The sequence below is a fragment of the Bubalus kerabau genome, chromosome 3 (assembly GCF_029407905.1).
Source record: "Bubalus kerabau isolate K-KA32 ecotype Philippines breed swamp buffalo chromosome 3, PCC_UOA_SB_1v2, whole genome shotgun sequence".
Classification (NCBI taxonomy): Eukaryota; Metazoa; Chordata; class Mammalia; order Artiodactyla; family Bovidae; genus Bubalus; species Bubalus kerabau.
The window spans coordinates 7,100,429-7,123,851 of record NC_073626.1 but is presented as its reverse complement, the minus strand read 5'-3'; the positions used below and the strand labels follow the sequence as shown (position 1 = coordinate 7,123,851).

Sequence of the window (23,423 nt, the reverse complement as noted above, 5' to 3'; positions counted from 1 at the left end):
TCAAGTTCCCACAGTCAGTAACTAAATTCCAGGTCTGATTCCAGAAATGATGCTGCTTCTCACAAGCTCAGTCTCCAAATCCCAAATGAGGGAATGAGGCAAAGCCAGCCAAGTCACACATTCCCCTGGAGAGCCAAGTTGAGGGAAAGGCAAGGAAAAATAAGTACAACTGATGAACCTAATTTAGAGGAGGGGATCGTCAAAAAAAGACAGCCATGCCTGGGCAGGAGAAACTGGAGAACCAGCCGGGAGAGTCAGCTTCCACCTGCCAGCACCCCAGTGGACACGGTTCAGAATCCTGCCCCCAGGTCCTTGTACTTACAGCAGGCTCAGACTGGTTATTTAAGGGGAGAGTTATCAGGAGGTGGTCATCTTCAGCCCTGGTTAACTCTGCCGGCTCGGTAGAGTCCTTTGCTTGGTCTATACGCATGAAGAAAAGAGCAATAAAAAAATGGTAACAATAACCATACAAAATGCTGCATACACTCTGCAAATGCTCGTCATGGGATCCACATTGCTAGTACAGCGCCATCTTCTGGTAGGAGCTGGTAATTGGGACCTGCCTCAAACACCAAAAATCTAGAGGCACCTTGGGCTTTGGGTCTAACTCATAAGAAATATTTCACCTGTGCAGGGCCAGCTTTGTGGGCAGACAGGCCCCTACACACCCCTAGAACTTGCCTCCAGCCACCCCATCATTATTTCTCCTTCGTCATTTCCAACTGACCCCCAAAGAGACTGTATCAGGTGGACAAAATAATTCAAGGTTTAATTTGCAACTTTTTTCGCCAAAGGTGTAACACATCAATTACTCTTACATGACCACAGGTTTTCAGTAACCACTTTCAAGTAACATTTTATCACTGCTTCTGCAGGGAATCCAGGTAAGAAATTTTGCTGTTTCCCAATATACCTGTCTCTGTTTTGTGGCTGCTAGGAATCTCAGTGTCTTCTTTCTCTAATTCACTAAAAACAGCTGAGGTTTTTGTCTGGTCAGGCATCACCTGAAATGCACACCAAAACCACATGGTTTTTAAAAGCAGTAATTCTTTTATAAATTTAGCATTAACATGTATAGAGAGAAATAGACAGCAATATGATAATAGTGAAAGTGAAGTTGCTCAGTCGTGTCCGACTCTTTGCGACCCCATGGACTGTAGCCTACCAGGCTCCTCCGTCCGTGGGATTCTCCAGGCAAGAGTACTGGAGTGGGTTGCCGTTTCCTTCTCCAGGAGATCTTCCCAACCCAGGGATCGAACCTGGGTCTCCTGCATTGCAGGCAGACGCTTTACCATCTGAGCCACCAGGAAAGCTATAATAATAGTAAGGGACTTTAAATGGGGGCTTCCCAGGTAGAGTTAGCGGTAAAGAATACACCTGCCAAGGCAGGAGATGCAAGAGACGTGGGTTCCATCCCTGGGTTGGGAAGATCCCCTGGAGAAGGGAATGGCTACCCATTCCAGTATTCTTGCCTGGAAAAGTCCATGGGAGAGCAGCCTGGAGAGCTACAGTACATGGGGCTGCAAAGAGTCAGACATGACTGAGTGACTGAACACACACAAGGGACTTTAATACCCCACATCAATGGATACATCATTTAGATGGAAAATTAATGTGAAGACATCAGCCTTAATGTTAGATCAGATGGACCTGACATACACATAACATTCTACCCAAAAGCAACAGAATACACATTCTTTCAACACACATAGAATCCAGGAAACACTTATATATTAGGGGACCAAAAAAGTCTTAATAAATTTAAGGCTGAAATCATATTAAGCATCCTTACTGACCACAATGATGTGAAACCAGAAATCAATTACAAGAGAAAAACTAGGAAATTCATGAATATGTGGCGACTAAACGACACACTTCTGAAAAACCAATGGGTCAATGAAGGAAGCAAAAGAGAGTTTAAAAATACCTTTTGGCAAATGAAAATGGAAATAAAACATACCAAACTTATGAGATGCAGCAAAAGCAGTTATAAGAGGGATATTATAGTGATAAATGCCCACATCAAAAAATAAAGAAGAAAGATCTCAAATAAACAACATATCTTTACACTTGAAGGAACTAGAAAACGAAAATAAATGAACCCAGTTAGTAGAACAAAGAAAAAAAGAATGGAAATAAACGAAGTAGAGGCAAAAAAAAAAAAAAACAGAAAAGATCAACGAAACTAAGAGCTATTTCTTTGAAAATATAAACAAACCTGACAAATCTTTCTCTGGAGTCACATATGTATTTTTTGACATAGAATATTATACAGCCATTAAAAAGAAGCAAATTTGCCATTTGCAACAATATGGATGGACTGTGAGGGCCTTATGCAAACTGAAGCAAGTCAGACAGAGAAAGACAGATTCCGTGTGATCTCACTTGTATGTACAATCTTGAAAATGACAACAACAAAAATAAGCTCACAGATACACACAGCAGCTTGGTGATTCCAGAGGAGGGGCTGAGGGTAAACGAGATGAGTGAAGGGGGCCGAAAGGTGCAAATTTCCTGTTATAAAATGAGTATGTCAAGGGGATTTAATGTACAGCATTGTGACTATAGTTAATACTATACTGCATATTTGAAGTTGCTAAGAGAGTAAAAGTTTTCACAAGAAGAAAAAACTTCTAACAATGGTGATGCCTATCAACTAGTCTCATAATGGCAATTATTTCACAATATATACAAAATGGGATCATTATGATTTATGCCTGAAACAAATAATGTTTTATGTCAATTATATTTCAATTTATAAAACCCCAATATGGAAATGAAACAGAAGAATGAAATGTGTCACCTGTTTGTCTTCTCCTAAAGCTTTAATGGAAGCTTGTGATATGTTGAACTGCAATTCAAAATGGATTTCTATTTTCGTCACTTCTTTGTTTCTGATATTAATAGGCTTCTTCAGGTAAATTTCAAGCATCTTCATCTCAGTTTCTAGCAAAAAATAAAGTCAATGTAGATCAACACACTGAAAGGGGTTGTGTTTTTAAATTCCATAATTTTAAATGACCGGGATATTTGCTCACTGTCCAGACTTTTCTGTGATGAGAAGTTGAAAAGCCATTATTCAGATAAAGTTACTCTGCAATTATTTCTATCAAATGCACATGTGTTTTTATATTCACACATTATGTTTAAGTAGTTAATCTTACAGAAACAGAAGTAATTTACCAGCATAGCGATTGAGATGGGTCTTCTAAAATTCAATCCATTTTTTTAAAGAACGTTTGTGAATACAAAGCTATCATCTCTGACGGGTATTTTACTTCCCAATATATTAAGCACAACCTTCATTCTCATTCTTTCTTTTAGATCCCACCCATTTCTACAATTCAAAATAAAATGCACTCTTTCCAATATACAAACTGAAATAATCCACACTCATCTCAACAGACTCCACTTGAAGAGAAATGGAAACATCCTCGGAGAGGCCTGCTTCTCAGACAATAGTCTCCTTGAGGGTCTCCGACCAGGACACCAGCTCTTTACTGACAAATAGTAGCTGGTTTTAATAGAGGAACCAGTTCAGACCACAATTCACAGCAAGTCCAAGCATAGGCCACAGTGAGTACAAGCTGCATTGGAAGCAGCAGGAACAAAACTCATGAGAGCTGGCAAAGCTCATTCACAAACTGATGAGAATGGAAAAAGGAAAAAAAGACACACACCTGGATCCAGATCTATGGCCCCTGATACTCGAAATACGGCTAGTACAACATGAGATGCATTATAAGCACAAAACCACAGCTTATAAAGACTAGTACCAAAAAGAGAAGGTCAAGTATTTCATTAAGTGTTCATACTGATTACATGTTAAACTGTGAATATTTTGGACATACTGAGTGAAATACACATTAAAATTAGTCCACTTGAAAAAAAACTTTAATGAGGTTGCTAGAAAAATGTTAATTAAATATATGGCTCAGATCATATTTACATAGGATAGTGCTGGTCTCCAGTGAAATTCAACAATCCCCCAAAGGCTGATCTTACTGGACATTCACTCTCTGCAGGGTAAGTCTCAAACTCTGCAGCAAAAACAATTTAAAACAATATCTTAAAAAGTAAATAGCTAACTGTGGTGTTGGAGAAGACTCTTGAGAGTCCCTTGGACTACATGGAGATCAAAAATCCATCCTAAAGGAGATCAGTCCTGAATATTCATTAGAAGGACTGATGTTGAAGCTGAAACTCCAATCCTCTGGCCACCTGATGTGGAGAGTTGACTCACTGGAAAAGACCCTGATGCTGGGAAAGACTGAAGGCAGAAGGGGACAGCAGATGATAAGATGGTTGGACAGCATCACTGAATCAATAGATATGAGTTTTAGCAAGCTCTGGGAGCTGATGACAGACAGGGAAGCCTAGTGTGCTGCAGTCCACGAGGTCACAAAGAGTCAGACACAACTGAGCGACTGAACTCAACTGGGCTGTGGGGCTAAATGCAAAGATACAAGGGTGAGAAGAAATAGCCCAAGAGCTATACCAAACCCTCAACAGGCTCCTAAAGCACTGCCAACTCCTTAGTAGGAAGGGCTGTGCAAGCAAAAGGCAAGTCTTGCTCGCCGAGTTTGCTATTCAAGCTTCAGTTTCCTCAACTATAAAACCCCAAGTCACAGCTACCTCCAGCAGCTCCTGCGAAGCACTTTATGAATCTTAGAGTCTCCCCAAAAGGTCATATGTTTATGAAGTATAGGATATTGACTTGGCAAGTGGGTTACTGAAAACCACCTTAGCAGCAAAGTTCAGGGTTCAGAAACTTACAATATGCAACGTAATATTAGGATCTGACCACAGTCAGATCCATGGGAAGTCTCTATAAAATATTGACTTCAGAGTAAACATCAATGATAAGTTATATATCTTAAATAGTAACAGGTAGTGACTATACAGTTTCCCTGGTGACTCAGACAATAAAGAATCTGCCTGCAATGCTGGAGACCTGGGTTGGATCCCTGGATTGGGGAGATCCCCTGGAGGAGGGCATGGCAACCCACTCCAGTATTCTTGCCTGGAGAATCTCATGGACAGAGGAGCCTGGCAGGCTACAGTCCATGGGTTTGCAAAGAGTTACTCTTAATTTATACTTATATTTAATTTAAATTTTTAGTGAGATGTTTATAAACCCCTTTCCTAGAGAGAGGGGGCACTTCCAGCTCAGCATACACTGTGACTACAGAACCGCTGCCTTCTGCTCCTTCCCATCTGTGTCACCATAAAAAATATACATTTGATCTTGGCCTCGGTTCCTGACACAGAACTCCTAAAATCCATTTTAAGCAACGGGGTGCTAGAAGCATCTTTTGCTCTCATATTTGGTCTTTGACCTTGGTTCCTGACACCGGAGCTTCTAACACCCTTGGCATCTCCTGAGTGATGAGTGTGTTTTGTAAGTTCATGAGGTGCTTTGGGGCTGGAGGAGCCTAGACAACTTCAGGATGCAGACTGGTCCCCAGAATGACCAAGGCATGGTTAGAGGGTTGGAACTTCCATCTCCCCAACCTTCAGGGAGGGGAGAAAAGGCCAGAGATGGAGTTAATATTGGATCATGCCTACATGATAAAGCTTCCATAAAAATCCCTAAACTATGGGGTTCAGGGTTCAAAGAGCTGTCGGGCTGGTGAACACCAACATTCACCTGAGGAGGGTGATGCAGCCCACCTCCTCAGAAAGAAAGGCCCCTGCACTATGGACCCTCTGGATCCTTTATTATGTATGTCCCCTATAATAAACTGATAAATGTAAACAAACATGTTTCCCTGAGTTCTGTGAACCATTATAGCAAATTATGAAACCTGAGGAGGAGCTTGTGGGAACCTCAGAGTGGTACCCTGTTGGTCAGGCATACAGGTGTCAACCTGTAATTGACTTGCAATTAGCATCTGAATGATGGGCGGTCTTTACCACCCTTTCCTTCTCCCAGCTGCACGGTGAAAGGCTCTCCTTCTGCCTCTTCCTCTACTGCCTCCTCATGCCACAACTTCCCTCTTTTTCTTATAATATTTAACAGAAGAAATTAAATAATGCAAGTGATTCTTGTTCATAGAAACTCAAATTGTGTTTATGAAATGCAACTATTCTATTTACAAATCTATCTGTGTAGTTCTTTGCATCTTCCTGGTTATTACATCTTACCAATTATTTCATTAACGTGGCCTTTAACCCAGGTTTTATTAATGTATTTTTATGAGGGTCACCATGTCACCTTTTCAAAAATTATCCTTTAACAAAACACTGAAGTTAACTTATGTACCCAGGAAAGTCCAGCAAGGAACACTGGGGGCTGAGGAAGGCCCACCTTACCCTTGGGAGAACCTCCAATGCGGGTTCAAAGCTGGGAAGGATGGGTCTGCTCTCTCCAGGGCTTGTGGGGTGAGAATCATGTTACACGTGGTCTCACTTTTCACCCTAATCTGAACCTCCACAGTGGCCAAGTTCAATTCAGCCTGCATGGGAGACACTGTCCTTCTTGTCTGTGGTTTCAATTTTCCATTTCTGTTATTTTGGTATAAATAGGCAAGCCGCCCTAGATTCTTTGTGAAGTAAGTATAGCATCCATATAATTGCATAGCATTTTAACTCTTTAGTAAACCCAATTACTTCAATGATTGTGTGTATGGACTTATTTTCAAAACATCCTTGTATTTTTTTAAAGACCCAATTCAGGGATCCTGGTTAAGTGTGATTACATCTGAAATGCTGAACTAGACCAGCACCTTACTTTTATCCACCCAGAAAAGGATCGCTCCCCAATTCCATGCCCCTCAACTCTACCTACCAAGCAGAGAAGAAAGGTGAGTGGTGGAGATTTAAGAAGAGGGGGGCAGAGGGCAGATATTTACATACATGTTGAAATTACCCCCATAACTCATAAACTGTTAGTGCAAATATGTGGGAAATAGAAGGCAGGTACCATAACCACTTCTTAAAATTGTGATACAAAATACAACACTTACCTTGTTAATCTTTCTTAAGTGTAGAGTTCAGTGGTATTAAGTATATTCTCATGGTTGTGGAAAAGATCTCCAGAACTTTTTCATCTTACAAACCTGAAACTCTGCACCTACTGAACAACTCTCCATTTCCCCCTCCCCACGGCCCCTGGTAACCACCATTCTGCTCTCTGTCTCCATCAACTTGACCTGACTTCAGACACTTCATTTTAGTGGAATCATACAGTATTCGTCTTTTTTGTGACTAGCGTTTACTACTTAGCATGACATCCTCAAAGTTCATCTATGTTGGAGCATATGCCAGAATTTCCTTTTTTTTTAAGGTAAATAACAGTCCACTGTATGTACAGATTGCATCTACTTTATCCATTCATCGGTCGATGAACACTTGGGTGTCTTCCATCTCTTGGCTATTGTGAATAAGGCTGCCATGAACATTGGCATGCAAATCTATTCAAGTCCAACTTTCAATTCTTCTGGACATAAATCCAGAAGCGGTACTGCTGAATCCCATGGTGACTCTATTTTCAATTTGTTCAGGAACTATAGCCATTTTTTACAGTGAGAAAATCAGGCAAGTCACTGAACCCCAACGTTACAGACTGGAGGAGTCACCAGTCCCTCCCCGAGCACAGCCCAGCTTCCACCACACTCACCAGCTCCCTCTACCTCAAGTGCAAGCAAAGTTCACCCTGAATTAACTAAGCATACACAGCAACTATAAACAGAAATAACACTCAGCAGTAAAATGTGGAGTGGTTTAGAATGAATCTTACCTAGTATGCTGAAATTCACCACTGCTTCCTTCAAAAGTCTTACTGAGTCCCACAGATCACTCTTGGAAAAAAAAAATAAGTGAAATTCATGAGCACTTAACACACACTTGGATATCAACATTCTCTAAGCACTGAGGTCTAAACAGGAATCAAACATAATTACCTCAGGATTGTTTATATAAAAAGTTACACTCTGACTCCCTAGGTTGAAATCGATCCAAAATTTCTCTAATTTTTCATCTGCAGGTTTTCTCATCTGTAAGATATAATTTCAGCATTAATATGTCAAAGAGTCAAATGAAAATTCCACTGAAAACAGAACTTCTTTCCCTAGAACAATCCTACTTTAAGATTATAGTGTCTCCTATTGTCTCTCACTTCCACAAAACAGGAAGAGGGTTTCAATTGTAATAGCTCACCTATTTCTGAAAAAACTCTATATATTTATATAAACTTATAAAAACTCTAGACTTAGTAACAGATGTTTAAATGTGTCAGATAACTATCCACACCATTTTTTTTCTAGTGCAGGTCACAGAGGAAATAGTTCTCTGTGAAAGCAGTAACACTCCACATGGCATATGGATAGAAACTTCTAGCAAGGAGGTACTGTGATCAAATAAAAACGGTGGTTGGCTGTCTAACTTGCCACGTATTGGAAGAAGGCTAAGACCTGAAGATTTCATGTTATCCTCATTTTCATTGATTACAGTCACTCCTCCGTATCTATGGGTTCATTCAAACAAATGTGGATTGATTCAGAAAGTTCCAAAAAGCAAACCTTGATTTTTGCCACATGCTGGCAATTATTTACATAACATATTGTATTAATATTTGCAACTATTTGCATATCATTTGCATTGTGTTAGGCATTGTAAGTAATCTAGAGGTGATTTAAAGTATGTGGGAGAGTGTGTTCATTATACACAAATACTAAGCTATTTTAGATAAGGGACTTGGGTATCTGCAGATTTTGGCATCCACAAGGGTTCCTGGGCCTGGCCCCCCATAGGTACCAAGAAATGATTGTATTACAAAATAAATATATGCTCTTAAAGAAAGGAGAAAGAAGGAAAGAAAGCTAGATTAAAACAGTATTGTACTTATGTGTGTGAATGTGTGTATGGTGCTTATAGAAAGAGTAAATATCTCCTTCTTTGTCCCCCAACTTCACAGAGGTCCATTTTCATGGGAACCATTAATGCCTTTGTTTCTTCCCAGATATGTTACACACACTGAGCAAGCATATATAAAGTTTCTATTCCTCAGCAAGAGGGACGAACACTAGACTTACTATTCTCCCACTTGCTTCTCCAATAAACAGTATTTCTTGGCCACCATTCCATCAGGCATGTCCACTTTTTATTAATGGCAGCTACAGAGTTGAGCAAAGGTGTTAACATATGTCTGTGGCATGGAAAGCCAATGTACGGACCCCCTACTGAAGCTGATGGAAATTTAGAAGTCCTAGAAAGAAGCTAGAAAGCAGCGATTGGAGTCCTCAGACAACCAGAAGGAAAAACAGACAGACCTGAGACACAAGAATCAAGCTACCAAAATCAGTTCGAGAGAGAAAGAATTTATCATGTAGTCATGATCTAACAGTTCAGCTCACAGAGGCCAAGAAGGGCACACTAGACCCAAAACAAAGAAAGGGTTAACTAGGACATTCAGGAGACATGATCCAGGAAACCTCAGCGAAGTCCAGGTTCAGAGACCTTTGAAAATTTTACCCAAAAAAAACCCTGAGATGGTACAGGTTGGAGCACTTTTACACGAAGGATCTTGTTCCTCTAGGAGCCAAAGAAGAGGGTGAAAAGAGACGACACAATTTTGGACTATGAAGTACAAGGTAGAATGACCTAGAGAAAGGAGAGTGACCCCAGTTGCTGGGGACAGAGTGGGAGGCACCTACCAGAAGGAAAGAAGCAAGGGCCCTGCCCTGTTCCCTCCAATCCAGGTGTGTACAATGATGCCCATCACCAGGATAAAGTAAGGCAAGGGTCCTGTAACTGACCTCGTGAACAAAGTATATTAACTCAAAAATTCATTTATCAAGTAGTGACAGCAGGGCTCTTAAATAATAAGCTTCAGAGTTGAGGCCTCTAGGAAGAAAAGCAAGATTTCTTAAAACAAAAACAAAAAAAACACCCTTCTGTGTAGCGAGAGCAGTTTGGCCTGATGTACATCTACCTATGGATCTCACTACATAGCACCCGATTTCACAGCCCCAAAGACAGACATACCTCATGCTCACCAGCAAAAGCAGCAATGCAGGGAAATGAATAGACCCTGCAAAACATTTCAGAATTAAAAAGTAAAATAAAATATGGATGGACCCCACACACAAGCTACAGACATTCTACAAACAAGTATGGATAACTGGGTGTGCTGTTAAATCACTTGGTACAAAGTATGGAAGAGGCTCTCAAAGCTGCAAATGGAGATCTATTACCATGGGCAAAATTCATATCCCACCTGGCAGGTTATAGGCCAGGTTTTCCAGTACAATATACATCTCAACCCAGCTGCCTGGCAAGAGTCCTAATGAAAGGAGTGAATTTAGCCAATATTTTCTCAAAGACTTAACTGTCCATAATACGTCTTTCCCTAGTTATCCTCAGACCTACAGGAAATCATTCTTCATAAAATCTCTCTGGAGGATATAATGTTACAACTGCTCTAAATCACAAATAAATATGTTACAGACTGAATGAAACCATTTTACACACACACTAATGAATCACTAGGCACAATGAGTCTTCTCTTCTGAGCATTCTACTCAATGGATAACCCGGTGATGCCCAGTGAACTCTGTATTCTCCCCTAAAATAAAACAGATTCTAGATTTCTTAAAAAACATTAGACATTCAGTGATTTCTCTGGTAGTACAAGGGATAAGAATCTGCCTGTCAACGCAGGAGACACAGGTTCGATCCCTAGCCTGGGGAAGATCCTGCATGTCTTGGAACAGCTATGCCCATGAACCACAACTACAGAAACCCACGCACCCCACCCCCTGCGTTCTGCAGCAAGAGAAACCACCCCAAGAGAAACCCGTGCACCGCAATGAGGAGGAGCCCCCGCTTGCCACAATTATAGAGAAAGCCCGCGTGCAGAAACAAAGACCCAGAGCAACCAAAAATCAAATAAATTTTTAAAAAGACATTCAGAAAAGAACTAGTCAATAAAATAAAGCTCAGAGAAACGTCTTACCTTCTTTGGTCACCAAGTCTGTCATTTAGGTGATTGATAAACCGTCTACAATCCTTCAAAGTAAATAATGCAAACTTTTTGTTAAACAAACCAAGATATTCAATTTAAATACCACCCTTTGCAGCATAACAGAGACCAGTGTTCGATTCTACATTTTCAGGATCCAGTGACATCAAGACTCCATAAGGACTCATTATTAACCATGATAACTGTAACAAAACTTTGTGTCAGAAAGAGGAGGCTCCAGGCTCAAGTTCTGAACCCCCAGCTGAGGAATACTTTATGTGCAATTATGTTTCCCTGGGTTAAAAGAGTGAACAAGAGGGAATACCTCTTACTGATGACCTAGACTGTAATATCTGACTAACCCTTGGGCATCCATCTCCCCAGCACAAGCCAACCACAAACCCATAAAACTTATCAACTGGGGGTTTATCCTGGTGTGTTTATCCACTGCCAATTTTCCTTATCAGGAGTTCTCTTTCCTGCTCCTTCCTGGACTCTCTCTCCTGCTATAGGTTCTAAGAATAAAGAATATGTCTAGAGTTCTCCTAATCAAAAGCCATTAGGGAGGCAAACTTGTTAGCCCCCAAATTCTAAAACTAGAGAAATACCGATCCAGGCTTTTTCCCTCTTGTTGGCGGGGGATGTCCGTTGTGGTAAACAGTCCTCACGCTCCACATCTACATTCAGCACTAAAGGGACACGGATGTGAGCCTTCCTCTAAAAGCAATTCCACTAAGAAACTGCTTCTCTGACAGAAAATGATTTGAGAAACAAGATAATTACTTTTGTTTTGCAAAACTGAAAGTGAAACGTGAAAGTGAAGTTGCTCAGTCGTGTCCGCCTCTTTTGTGACCCCATGGATTATACAGTGCATGGAATTCTCCAGGCCAGAAGACAAGTGGGTAGCCTATTCATTCTCCCGTGGATCTTCCTGACCCAGGAATTGAACCCGGGTCTCCTGCATTGCAGGTGGATTCTTTACCAACTGAGCTACCAGGGAAGCTAGTTGCATGAAAAGACACCAAAAATTATTGGCTTCCCTTGTGACTCAGCTGGTAAAGAATCTGCCTGCAATGTGGGAGACCTGGGTTTGAACTCTGGGTTGGGAAGATCCCCTGGCGAAAGGAAAGGCTGTCCACTCCAGTATTCTGGCCTGGAAAATTCCATGGACTGTATAGACCATGGGGTCGCAAAGAGTTGGACACGACTGAGCGGCTTTCACTTCACTTCAAACTGCAGAGGTTGGAGGGCCCAGGTCATAACCACCCCACAATACTCCTCTGCCAGCAGAGCCCCCAGGCCAGCTTCAGCCTCCACCATCACCTCAGGTGCTCTCTTCAAGGCATATTCTTATCTCCTCTGACTCTCCCTACCCGTCAAGGTTTGTTGAAAGTCACTTCCGGCTCCATGACATGGTCTCTGACTGGATCCATCAAATTCACACAGTTCTGTCTCCAGGCTGTATCCTATAAAGATGTCCTAACTCTAAGCTGGTATTTGGTCTACACATACTCTGTTTCTATTGTCCTCAACTTATTTTCACAGAAGTGGGAAACAGGAAGCTTCAAAATGCCAACACAATCACACTCGAGGGAAAAAACCCTCCCCTAAGCCCAACATACATGAAGGCTCTGAGAAGTTGCTTCATGAATATTGATTAAATGGAATTTTCATGACCATAGATCTCACCGTCTCAAATTCTCGGTCGTTAATTTCTTTGAAAGCCTTAGCAATGGTGTCATCTTCAAACCACTGAGGGACAAAGTCCTCCCTGGATTTTCTTGTCGCCAATCTACACAACGCTTCACAAAGAGCCACCTGCTGGTCATAATCTAGAGATTAAAGACAGGGCAGACAGGGATGATTCTGGGCACCAAGCAAAAGCAGCAACGAGGTCCACAGACCAGCATTTGCTCTAAGAAGCTCCAGCTTAGACGACTAGTACGTGGCTTCTAGTTTTAAGCAGCAAGCTGTATCCTGGAGACATTATAATATTTAAAGTGTGAACATGTTAGTCGCTCAGTCGTGCCTGACCCTTTGGAACCCCATGGACTGCAACCCGCCAGGCTCTTCTGTCTATGCAATCCTCCACACAAGAATACAAGACTGGGTTGCCATTCCCTTCTCTGGAGGATCTTCCCGACCTAGGGTTCAAACCCAGGTCTCCTGCATTGCAGGCAGATTCTTTACAATCTGAGCCACCAGGGAAGCCCCAATAATCATTTAAATTCATTTGTAAGAAATTTTAGGAGAAAAATCCAAACAATAGGTCAATATGCAACAATTTCTAAAAAAAATTAAATGTTACTTCTGCATTCTGTATTTCAGATATATTAAAACATTCAAAACCAACTTTGGCTAAGACTCACAGACAGAGAACAAATTAGTGGTTACCAGTGGGAAGAGGGAAGGGGAAAGGGACAAGACAGGAGTGAGGAAGTAGGAGTTACAAAGTATTGGGTATAAAATTAGCTATAAGGATACACTGCACAGCATGGGGAATACAGAAAGAATTTTACAGTAACTGTAAATTGAGTATAACCTTTAAAAATTGTGAATTACTATATTGTATACCTGTAACTTATATAATATTATACATCAACTAGACCTCAATTTTAAAAAAAAAGAGAGAGATTTTTTTTTCCCAGCCTTAAGAAATATTTCTACTATAACAAAATCTCAAGATAAACTGTGGTTTTTCAGAGCAGATAAACAAAACCACATATTCCAACATGTTTAGATTTTAAACAATTTTAAAGGTAAAAACCAAATGGCAACTGGATATGCAAACTTAAATTTGCAAAATAACAGTGTATGTTGCTTGTGAATATATGTATTAAAGTATAAACATATTCTTGAAAATGGAAAACAAGTCCAAGTCAAGGATTACCTCTACAGATAAAGAGGGGAATGGGATGGGAATTTGGACACGGGGCTTTACCTGTAACTCTAACTTACTTAAAAAAGAATTTGAAGCAAATGTGGAAAAATGATCAAATTTGACTCACCTCATTGGAGAGTAAAGGAATATTCATTAACTATTCTTTATGGTTTCAGCATGCTTAATGCTTCAATCATAAATAAAAAATAAAATTCTACTTCCTATTTTCAATTTGACCATACTTTATTCCCCATAGTTCCAAGATGCTCATTAAACCCATGTCCAGTATTTAATAGTCTCATATTTAAAATTCTAAATGCTTCTTACCACCCACAGTTAAGATTGTCCTTGCAAGGTCTTTCCTGAAATATTTAGAAAAATTTCATTTTACTGGGATGAACATAAATAAGTAAAACGTTACTACATTGGCATTAAAATTTTAAACCGAGATGTATATTTTTTTTAAGTATTTCAAACTCATTATCAGAATGTCCTCAATGTCAAGAACATATTTTTATGGGAAAAGTCTCAAATTTATATATTGACTTAAATATACTTTTTTAAAGAGAAACTAGAACTACTACACATTCTGAGATTCTAGTTCTTCTGTACATGAGTTTGATCCTCTCCAGACAATTCATCAAATGCTAAGATTCTGGAATTCTATAATCACCTCACCACCCTGTGAAGATATATATTCTTTATTATTATTATTACATAGCTTGACCCTGGAAGAAACGATACAGCAGGTGCTGTGGGTCTTTCCTATCGCTGTTTGGAATCAATTTTTAAAACTGATAAAGTTACAGATGTAATGGGGTTAAGTTATCACATTACTGTAACCACCAGAGATTCCCAAACTTCATGTTAATTTAAGAATTTCAATTAAATGCTGACAAGGGTGATGCAGATCTTTTTTAATGTCATAACTCCAAAGCTAAAGAATGGATTTTAGAAATCTTGTAATAGTTCAGTTTCTCATAATAAATGGATGGATTTGTCACAATTTAATAGAAGTCTTAGAATGGTCTTATCAAGAGTTCTACTTAATTTTATGTTTGCAGGTTTTACATTTGACTAGAAATGCAGAACATTCCAGATGAGAACATGCAAACGTTAAGACAGGACCATTGCATTAGTCTGAAAACTGAGCAGAGACCATCAGGTCGACTTCTCTCCAGATCTAAACACATGACTAAGGGTAATAATTAAACTAACATATTCAAAGAAACTCAGCAGGAAAAATTCAGAGGAAACACTGTATCCTGCAAAGAGTTAAATAGACAAACACAGTGAGCTCCACAGTCACCAATCACCTTTTTCAGGTCTGTGCTGTGCATAGTTGCTCAGTCATGTCTGACTCTTTGTGACCCCCATGGCTCCTCTGTCCATGGGGATTCTCCAGGCAAGAATACTGGAGTGGGTTGCCATGCCCTCCTCCAGGGGATCTTCCCAACTCAGGGATCGAACCCATGTCTCCTGCATTGCAGGTGGATCCTTTATCATCTGAGCCACCAGGGAAGCCCACACTGTGATAAACTGGATCCCCTCCTCTTGCAGGCATGGCTGCGTGTCACTTGAACAACGGAGGGCCATAATGATGTCTCCGATGCTGACTGGTGCTCAGCACACAGTCACAGGTTCAGGCTGATATCTCTAAACAAGGTACTAGTGTTGCTTCCCATGGTCAGCACGACCACCTTACCTCCAAATTTCAATGCCCCAGGAACCATGTAACTGTGAGTGTGTCACCAAAACCCCCAAAACCCATCCCGTGGAAAGTGCATGCTGTACTGGGACAGCTAACAGCTGGTAACCTGTGAGTATCTGCCCTCTACCAGGTGACATGCTAACCACTTCCAATGGATTGCCTGATTCGGCCTGCACTCTATCAATCAGGTATTAATTTTGGTTCCACTTTACAGGTGAGCAGACTGAGGTGTAGTGAGTTAAGACTGTGCTCTAGAAAAACAACCAGTGTAAGTGGAGAAACCAGGATTGGAGGCTGAAGCCTGGCACCAGGTCTGTATTCTTAACATTCCCCCATGAGTTGCTAATTCAGTTCACATTCACAGGGAAAAATAATCTAAAGCCTGAGAAAGTATTTCACCTCACAAATGTGATAGAACCGGAAAAAAAAAAAAAAAACCACCACCGAAAACACCTAAACAGAACAAAGACTGTGTGCATGTTAGTTGCCCAGTTGTGTCTGGCTCTTTGCAACCCCATGGACTGTAGCCCATCAGGCTCCTCTGTCCATGGGATTCTCCAGACAAGAATCCTGGAGTGGGTTACCATGCCCTTCTCCAGGGGATCTTCCTGACCCGGGGATCCAACCCAGGTCTCCTGCATTACAGGCAAATTCTTTACCATCTGAGCCACCAGGGAAGCACAACAGATTGGGGTAGTACAGTTCAGAGAGATTTTGCCCTTACATCACCACCAGATCAGGTCAAGGTCACGTACATAAGACGACAGGGGCCTTCCAACAAGAGGAGCCGTTTTCTCTCTTCCCGAGGTACAGCTTGCAGAATGCCGTTCAAGATCCTCAGTGCCTGTTGGGAGTTGGGAAAGGTTTTCAGAGGAAGAAACAAAAGGCAGGACTAGGCACAAGCTTCTCCACGGGGCCCAGGGCAACTGCTGCTAGTGACTCACCTCCCGCTGGATCAAAGGATTTACAGCTTCTTCTGTCACTAGAAATCCCAAGATAAATATGAAGGAATTCAACATCTGAATTTTCCCTGAAAGCAGAATTTTCAAAGAATCACACTGATGCTAAAAAAAAAAAAAAAAAAAAAAAAAAAAAAAGAAGAAGAAGGAAATGATTGTACACAGCAGGAGTGGCAAAGGCTGAAAAGCCATGGGCAGCAAATGTTTCCAAAACTATCTAGGCTGGATAAGGGACACATGCTAGTCTACTGCAAGTTCTAGAAAGCCCCAGGCCACGGTAGATCTGCAGGGCTTTTGTTGTTGTTCAGTCGCTAAGTTGTGTCAGACTCTCTGCGACCCCATGAACTGCAGCACGCCAGGCTTCCTTGTCCTGGACGACCTGGACGCCCATGGAGAGAAACAGCAGCAGTGCGTGCAGTCTGACTGTGATCTTCGCATCTCAGGCAAAGCTGCTTTGGTATCCAGAGTGAGCAACATGCAAGGTCGGCTCCTGCACACAGGTTCCCATTGTTTCTATGCACTCCTCACATTTGTGTATTTTATAAAAGCAAAAATTTTATAAAGGTCTTGGGTGGCTTCCCTGGTGGCTCAGACGGTAAAGAATCTGCCTGCAATGAGGAAGACAGGTTCGATCCTTGGATCAGGCAGATACTCTGGAGATGGGAATGGCAACCCACCCCAGGATTCTTGCCTGGAGAATCCCATGGACAGAGGAGCCTGGCAGACTATAATCCATGGGGTCGCAAAGAGTAGGGCACGACTGAGCGACTAACACACTCACACACTATACATGGCACAAATTAGCCCCTCCCTCTTTACCTCCCCTACCCAACCCCACCCCACTGCTCTGTGCATCTTTGAATGCATGGTTTCATAATTCAAAATGTGGAATTACCTTTAACGTGAGCTAAACTGAACAATATCACCCTAACATCCAAATAATCTACCTTTTGTGCTCTTGAAAGACAGAGAGAGGCATGGAATTGATTTCACGTTAAATCAGTATTAGGTAATTTTGCTGGTTTGGATGGTAAAAGTGGCTCTCCATCCCCGATCAGAACTGACCAAACGGTGGTAGAAGCAGCGAAATAAAGATGCACCAGAGGCGAGGCACACTTTATGGCAAAACTCACTGCAGCACCACCATCTGACCGCCATAAGATGGTCAGTTAATCCAAACATAATAGTTAAACCCACAGCACTTTTTGTATCATTTAGATAAATATTCTTCTCTATTCAAGAATATTCTAGTAATGAGAGGTCAAAGGCCAATTAGTAGTAAATAATACACTTACCTTGACTACTTCTTCTGGAAATAATCTAATGAAAAGAAAAAGTAAAACTTCTATTATTTTTTAAAAGCATTATCAACTGTAACATTAATGTATTAAGGCTGATAATTCTCTAACAGGCAGAAGTTGACTTTAACTACAGTAGAAAAAAATTATAGAGAAATCCTATTTGACCTTCAATCCACTTTATTAAAATCAGCCTATTACCTCCAATCAGGTGAACAACATATTTGAAAATAAATCACCTTATTTTTCTATAACATTGGTTACACGTACCGTTTGTTACAATTTCATCTAAAATTTCTAATAATAAAATATGAGTCTTTTAGTAAAATCCACTTCTTGGAAAAACATAAGCTTTATAAACAACCTGAAGATTCCTGCAAATTACCAATGGTATCTGCTCAGTAAAGCACCCATCCTCATCCTTACCAAGGCTGTGTCAAAAAAGTCTTCCGTCACGTTCTTCAGAGATGTGTCTGAGGCTAGGTCTGCCATGGTCAGAAATTCCACTGTTCTTTCAAACCAGGAAACCATGTACACAATAAAAGAAATACTTATACAACCTCTAGGACTAAATCACTACTCCCCATTCATTAAAATGTCACAACTCTTATCATTTTAAAGACCTCTTTCCATTCTCTGTCATTTCGATTAGGTCTAGTCCTGAAGTCTTCATCTAGACCACTCCAGAATGGACTCAGACCACTACAGAGCTGCAGTAAGTTCTCAGATACCAGCAAGAACTGGAGACTGCCAGGATCATCCACACCAGAAAGCCTTATAAAGGGGCTAGTGAGTGGTCAAGAGAACGCAGGAGAAATTCCTCATTCCTGTAACCTCGGAGGTTACAGAAAACAAGCCATCCAATATCAAAGGACAGCAGATTCCAGAGAGCTCTCCAGAAGTGGGCCAGTGCAGGACACAGGCCCGGCCACCTTCCTTCCTTTTTTCTGCCAGAAGCTTCCAGCTAATTGGAGATCCCTACCCCTCACCACTGCCCCCCACCCCATAGGAACATCTATCCAAGTTCATATTACGTCACTAGAATTGGTGTGATTTAATTAACTTATATAAACCTCCCTGCACTGTGTGCTCAGATGCTCAGTCGTCTCCAACTCTTTGCAACCCCACAGACTGAGCACACCAGGCTCCTCTGTCCATGGAATTCTCCAGGCAAGAACACTAGAGTGGGTTGCCATTTCCTTCTCCAGGAGATCTTCCCAACCCAGGGATCAAACCCGTGTCTCCTGCATGGGCAGGCAGATTCTTTACCTCTGAGCCACCTGGGAAGCCCATAAACCTCTCTAGAATATATTTATTCAATAAAGCAAAGGCCATCTTTGGATGTTTTTTGCAGAGACTAGACACTCTTATAAAAAAAAAAAGAAAGAAAGAAAATCCTGGCATGCACAATCAGAAATCAGTTGAACAAGAAGTTGGTGACATGAGTTTGTGATGAGAAACTCTTATAGGAGTGGGGCCTTGGAAACTCTCCACTTTAGAGTCAAGAACCCGAGGTACCATCCGAAGGCCACGGATGAACCCATCAGCTCTCAATCCTGGCTGCACATTAGGAAATCCTGAGGAGCTTTAAAATGCCCTCATGAGTGAGACCACTGCAGACCCAGTAAATCAGAATCTCTGGCAATGGGACCCTCACATGATGTCTCAAAGCTCTCTAGGCGATTCTAAGGTACAGCGAGGTTTGGAAGCTCTATTAAGTTCCAGGTGATTTTCTTTTATCTCAAATCAGACAAATATTTGCATTTGATTGAATCATCCACCTCCTAAAGCAAACTTTTCTCCAACAGTCCATGGAAGAAATGTCCCAGAGGTCAGTGGGGCAGGGGATAAATTGAGACTGATCTATACATAGCACTATTAATATATATATAACAGATAAATAATAACTTGTTGTATAGTACAGGGAACTCTACTCAACACTCTGGTGGCCTACATGGGGAAAGAAATCTTAACAAGTGGATATACGTATAACTGATTCACTTGGCTATATACCTGAAACTAACACGACACTGTAAATCAGCTACTCTAAACATTTTTTAAGTGTTCCTCTACAAGCAGAACTCACTGCTAAGGCACTTTTTTCTCCCTCCCTATACTCATGCTCAAAATTCTATGCTTTTAAATACATTTCTGTCACTATCCCCCCAAATCCTGTCCCCCTCCCCAGCTCATCAAAATCCACTGAGTATAGATTTAGACAGGTGGGCAAAATGCCACAGTATTTGATCAAAACCAGGACTAGGAATTCACTCTTGAAGGCATCTCTGTGCCACGATTATGCATAACAACTGTTACACCAGCTGCCCCTACAGCTGTGTCATTACCAGAAATCAGACAGATAATTATTGACGGATGTAATAGCTCTTACTCATGACACATACGGCAAAGGAGAAGTCACTCAGTCCTCCTGAATCTTCAAGTACAGGGCCAAACTTGCTCCTCTCTGTAGGAAACTCTTCTTCTATGGCAAACCACCTCCCAGCGCACTTTATGTTGAGCCTGTGAGCCCAGTGGGCTTTAGAAGTATAAAATCTGGTACCCCCCTCCACTCTGATAATATCAACCTACATGAATTAACACTACATGCTTTACAAGGTGTTTAAATTATGGCTGTGGCGTTTACATCACCAGCTAGAATTCTAACAGAATGTGGAAATTCCTATTTGGTTTCAAAACTCCAGTGGAGACTTGATCTGACACTTTTCAACCACTGGGAAGGCATTCTGAAGTCTAAATATAGATTTCAGTTCAGAGCAGATCCCAATTCATCCCCTCAAATAAGCTTCAGCTTCCAAGGTACCTTGGGACACCCTGCTCCATTCCTTTGGAGTTTTGGCTCTTTGTCCCTGCTTCATATTACCTGCATAAGTAAGTATATCAGGGAGCTGTTACTTAGTCGCTCAGTCGTGTCCAACTCTTTTAGACCCCATGGACTATAGGCCTCCAGGCTCCTCTGTCCACGGGATTGCCCAGGCAAGAATACTGGAGTAGGTTGCCAGTTCCTTCTCCAGGGGATCAGAGAGTTGGGTGGGGCTAAAATCAATATGAAATACATGTGTTAATATTTTTCTCTTTATGATATATATATATATACACACACACACACACAAACACACTACCATGTGTAAATAGATGGCTAGTGGGAAGCTGCTATAGAGCACAGGGAGCTCAGCTCAGTGCTCCGTGATGACCTAGACAAGTGGGATGAGGAGTGAGGTGGGAGGGAGGTCTGGGAGGGAGGGGATATATGTACACATATAGCTGATCAGTCCTGAATGTTCACTGGAAGGACTGATGTTGAAGCTGAAACTCTAATACTTTGGCCACCTGATGGGAAGAACTGACTCACTGGAAAAGACCCTGATGCTGGGAAGGATTGAAGGCAGGAGGAGAAGGGGACGACAGAGGATAAGATGGTTGGATGGCATCACCGACTCAATGGACATGAGTTTGAGTAAACTCCAGGAGTTGGTGATGGACAGGGAGGCCTGGCGTGCTGTAGTCCGTGGGGTCGCAAAGAGTCGGACACGACTGAGCGACTGAACTGATAGCTGATTTACTTTGCTACACAGCAGAAACTAACACCACTATAAACAATTATACCCCATTAAAAAAATGAAATACACGACTTGCATTAAGTACAGCCCTTAGATTTCCACTCCCTCCTGCAGGCCTCCCTCTACACACCAGCTGCTAACACTTTTATAGTCCCCAAGAGAAGTTAGGAAAACCTGGAGTTAACTCTCTCCCCGCCATGGAGGGGCAGCCCCATGATTATATGCATTTTAAAGTGAAAAAGGATGGACACATCTCCTTGGCCTAACCCGATCTTGATAAACTTGAGATGCAAGTACCTGCAGAGGGTAAGTAGAGACTTTATTGCCAGCTCCGTCACCCTTCTGTCCCCTACCTACCCTCATGTCCTCATCAACAATCAAGCTCAGGGCTGCAAATTTTATCATGAAAAAAAAACAAAAACAAAAAACGTGCAGCAAGAGACTGGGAAAACTCTGCTTTGCTTCCAGATGCCATTATCAAAAGCACACACGATGTTACCTTCTGATTAAAAAATAGAACTGTGTAATTTGGGTGACCTAGAATAAGCAACGGAGAAGGCAATGGCACCCCACTCCAGTACTCTTGCCTGGAAAATCCCATGGATGGAGAAGCCTGGTAGGCTGCAGTCCGTGAGGTTGCTAAGAGTCAGACACGACTGAGCGACTTCACTTTCACTTTTCACTTTCATGCATTGGAGAAGGAAATGGCAACCCACTCCAGTGTTCTTGCCTGGAGAATCCCAGGGACGGGGAGCCTGGTGGGAGGCCATCTATGGGGTCGCACAGAGTAGGACACAACTGAAGTGACTTAGCAGCAGCAGTAGCCGCAGAATAAGCAAAAGATACTTTTGCCATGTGTTTTTTCAGATTCAACTAGGCTTTTAGGAAGTTGGAGAAGTGGCCTGTGGCAAAGGATAAACTGATCATTTATCTAGGTCCAATCTTGTACTGGAAAAGACTCTGATGCTGGAAAGACTGAAGATAGGAGGAGAAGGGGATTGACAGAAGATGATGGTTGGGTGGCATCACTGACTCGATGGATATGAATCTGAGCAAACTCTGGGAGATGGTGAAGGACAGGGAAGCATGGAGTGCTGCACTCCATGGGGTTGCAAAGAGTCGGACGTGACTGAGTAAATGAACAACAACAACAATCTTGTTAATAAAGTATATTAAAATAGTTATAAAGCTTTTGGGGGAGGGGTGTAATAGTCCACTCTCTTCATTCTGTATTTAAGCTAAATTCACTGAAATAATAAAATCATACTATTACTGCATTGATTTGTCAAGGGGAGGAGAGGTTGTATCTTATTCCTGTGCACTCCCCAAGTGTCCTGTCCATCCCATACATCAGGAAACACGTGGAAATTCAGTTTTGATTGGATATAGGCAACAAGCCCTGGCAGCAATTCCTTTTCAAATCTGACTTCAAAGGAACATAAAATACCAAACTGGGCAACTGAATCCTCTCTTGTTCTTTAAATTATCCAAATGCGCACAAAATTAAAAGATGACACTTATCTTTGGGATCAGACCCTGCTTAATCAGTAAAGGCTCATCTTCTTTGAGGCCATCAATGAAGAATCGCTGGATACATTTCAGCAACAGAGAAACATGCTGGAATTCATTTTTATCCAGTTCCTTGGGATGAGACCACGCCAAGTTAAAAACCTTACACAGTTACACATGGGTACTCTTGATTACAAAACAAACAAAACTCACTTGCCTTATTTATTGATCTGTCGAGATGGCGTAATAAAAGATTGTTATATTTTTGAGGAACATGGCGCTGTTCCTGAAAATATTCTTTGATTTTCTGAAATCCTTCATCATGGAATGCATTAGTAATAAGCGATTGAAGCTGGAAAGTTGACAGTTTGAAAATTACTTTTTCCCCAAGGATAATTATTTCATAGTGATATTTCTAACAAGTGTTATCAATAACAATTCAGTGCAGAAAAATTCAGTGCCGAAAAAGAGGGTAAGAATAGAGAGTTATATCTTGAACAGTAACCATGCAGGCAATGATTCTG

At 41.4% G+C, this 23,423-nt stretch overlaps 2 protein-coding genes and 1 non-coding gene across 7 annotated transcripts in view; 1 reads left to right on the top strand and 2 right to left on the bottom strand.

Moving 5' to 3' along the window:
• The window catches only part of SYCP2L (synaptonemal complex protein 2 like), a 58,560-nt gene that overhangs the window by 30,784 nt on the left and 4,353 nt on the right, over window positions 1-23,423 (bottom strand). For 4 of the 5 annotated variants that reach the window (XM_055570561.1, XM_055570560.1, XM_055570558.1 and 1 more), the window contains 15 exons: window positions 23,117-23,251; window positions 22,912-23,031; window positions 18,239-18,343; window positions 17,810-17,834; window positions 16,500-16,585; window positions 16,311-16,399; window positions 14,172-14,206; window positions 12,653-12,795; window positions 10,958-11,010; window positions 9,988-10,033; window positions 7,905-7,997; window positions 7,742-7,802; window positions 2,804-2,946; window positions 914-1,004; window positions 323-420 (listed from right to left, as the gene is read on the bottom strand). In XM_055570561.1, coding sequence (XP_055426536.1) covers window positions 323-420; window positions 914-1,004; window positions 2,804-2,946; window positions 7,742-7,802; window positions 7,905-7,997; window positions 9,988-10,033; window positions 10,958-11,010; window positions 12,653-12,795; window positions 14,172-14,206; window positions 16,311-16,399; window positions 16,500-16,585; window positions 17,810-17,834; window positions 18,239-18,343; window positions 22,912-23,031; window positions 23,117-23,251 — 1,323 coding nt within the window. Of the gene's footprint in view, window positions 1-322; window positions 421-913; window positions 1,005-2,803; window positions 2,947-7,741; window positions 7,803-7,904; window positions 7,998-9,987; window positions 10,034-10,957; window positions 11,011-12,652; window positions 12,796-14,171; window positions 14,207-16,310; window positions 16,400-16,499; window positions 16,586-17,809; window positions 17,837-18,238; window positions 18,344-22,911; window positions 23,032-23,116; window positions 23,252-23,423 lie in introns of all 5 variants that reach the window. The other variant, XM_055570562.1, reaches the window with a different exon arrangement.
• On the bottom strand, window positions 1,238-1,310 carry TRNAC-GCA (transfer RNA cysteine (anticodon GCA)). Its single transcript has one exon. It is a non-coding gene; the product is annotated as a tRNA-Cys (tRNA).
• C3H6orf52 (chromosome 3 C6orf52 homolog) overlaps window positions 1,511-23,423 on the top strand; it is a 155,106-nt gene continuing 133,193 nt past the window's right edge. Inside the window, exon 1 of the mRNA XM_055570579.1 lies at window positions 1,511-1,520. The gene's annotated coding sequence lies outside the window, so the exon portion shown is untranslated. The remainder of the gene's footprint in view (window positions 1,521-23,423) is intronic.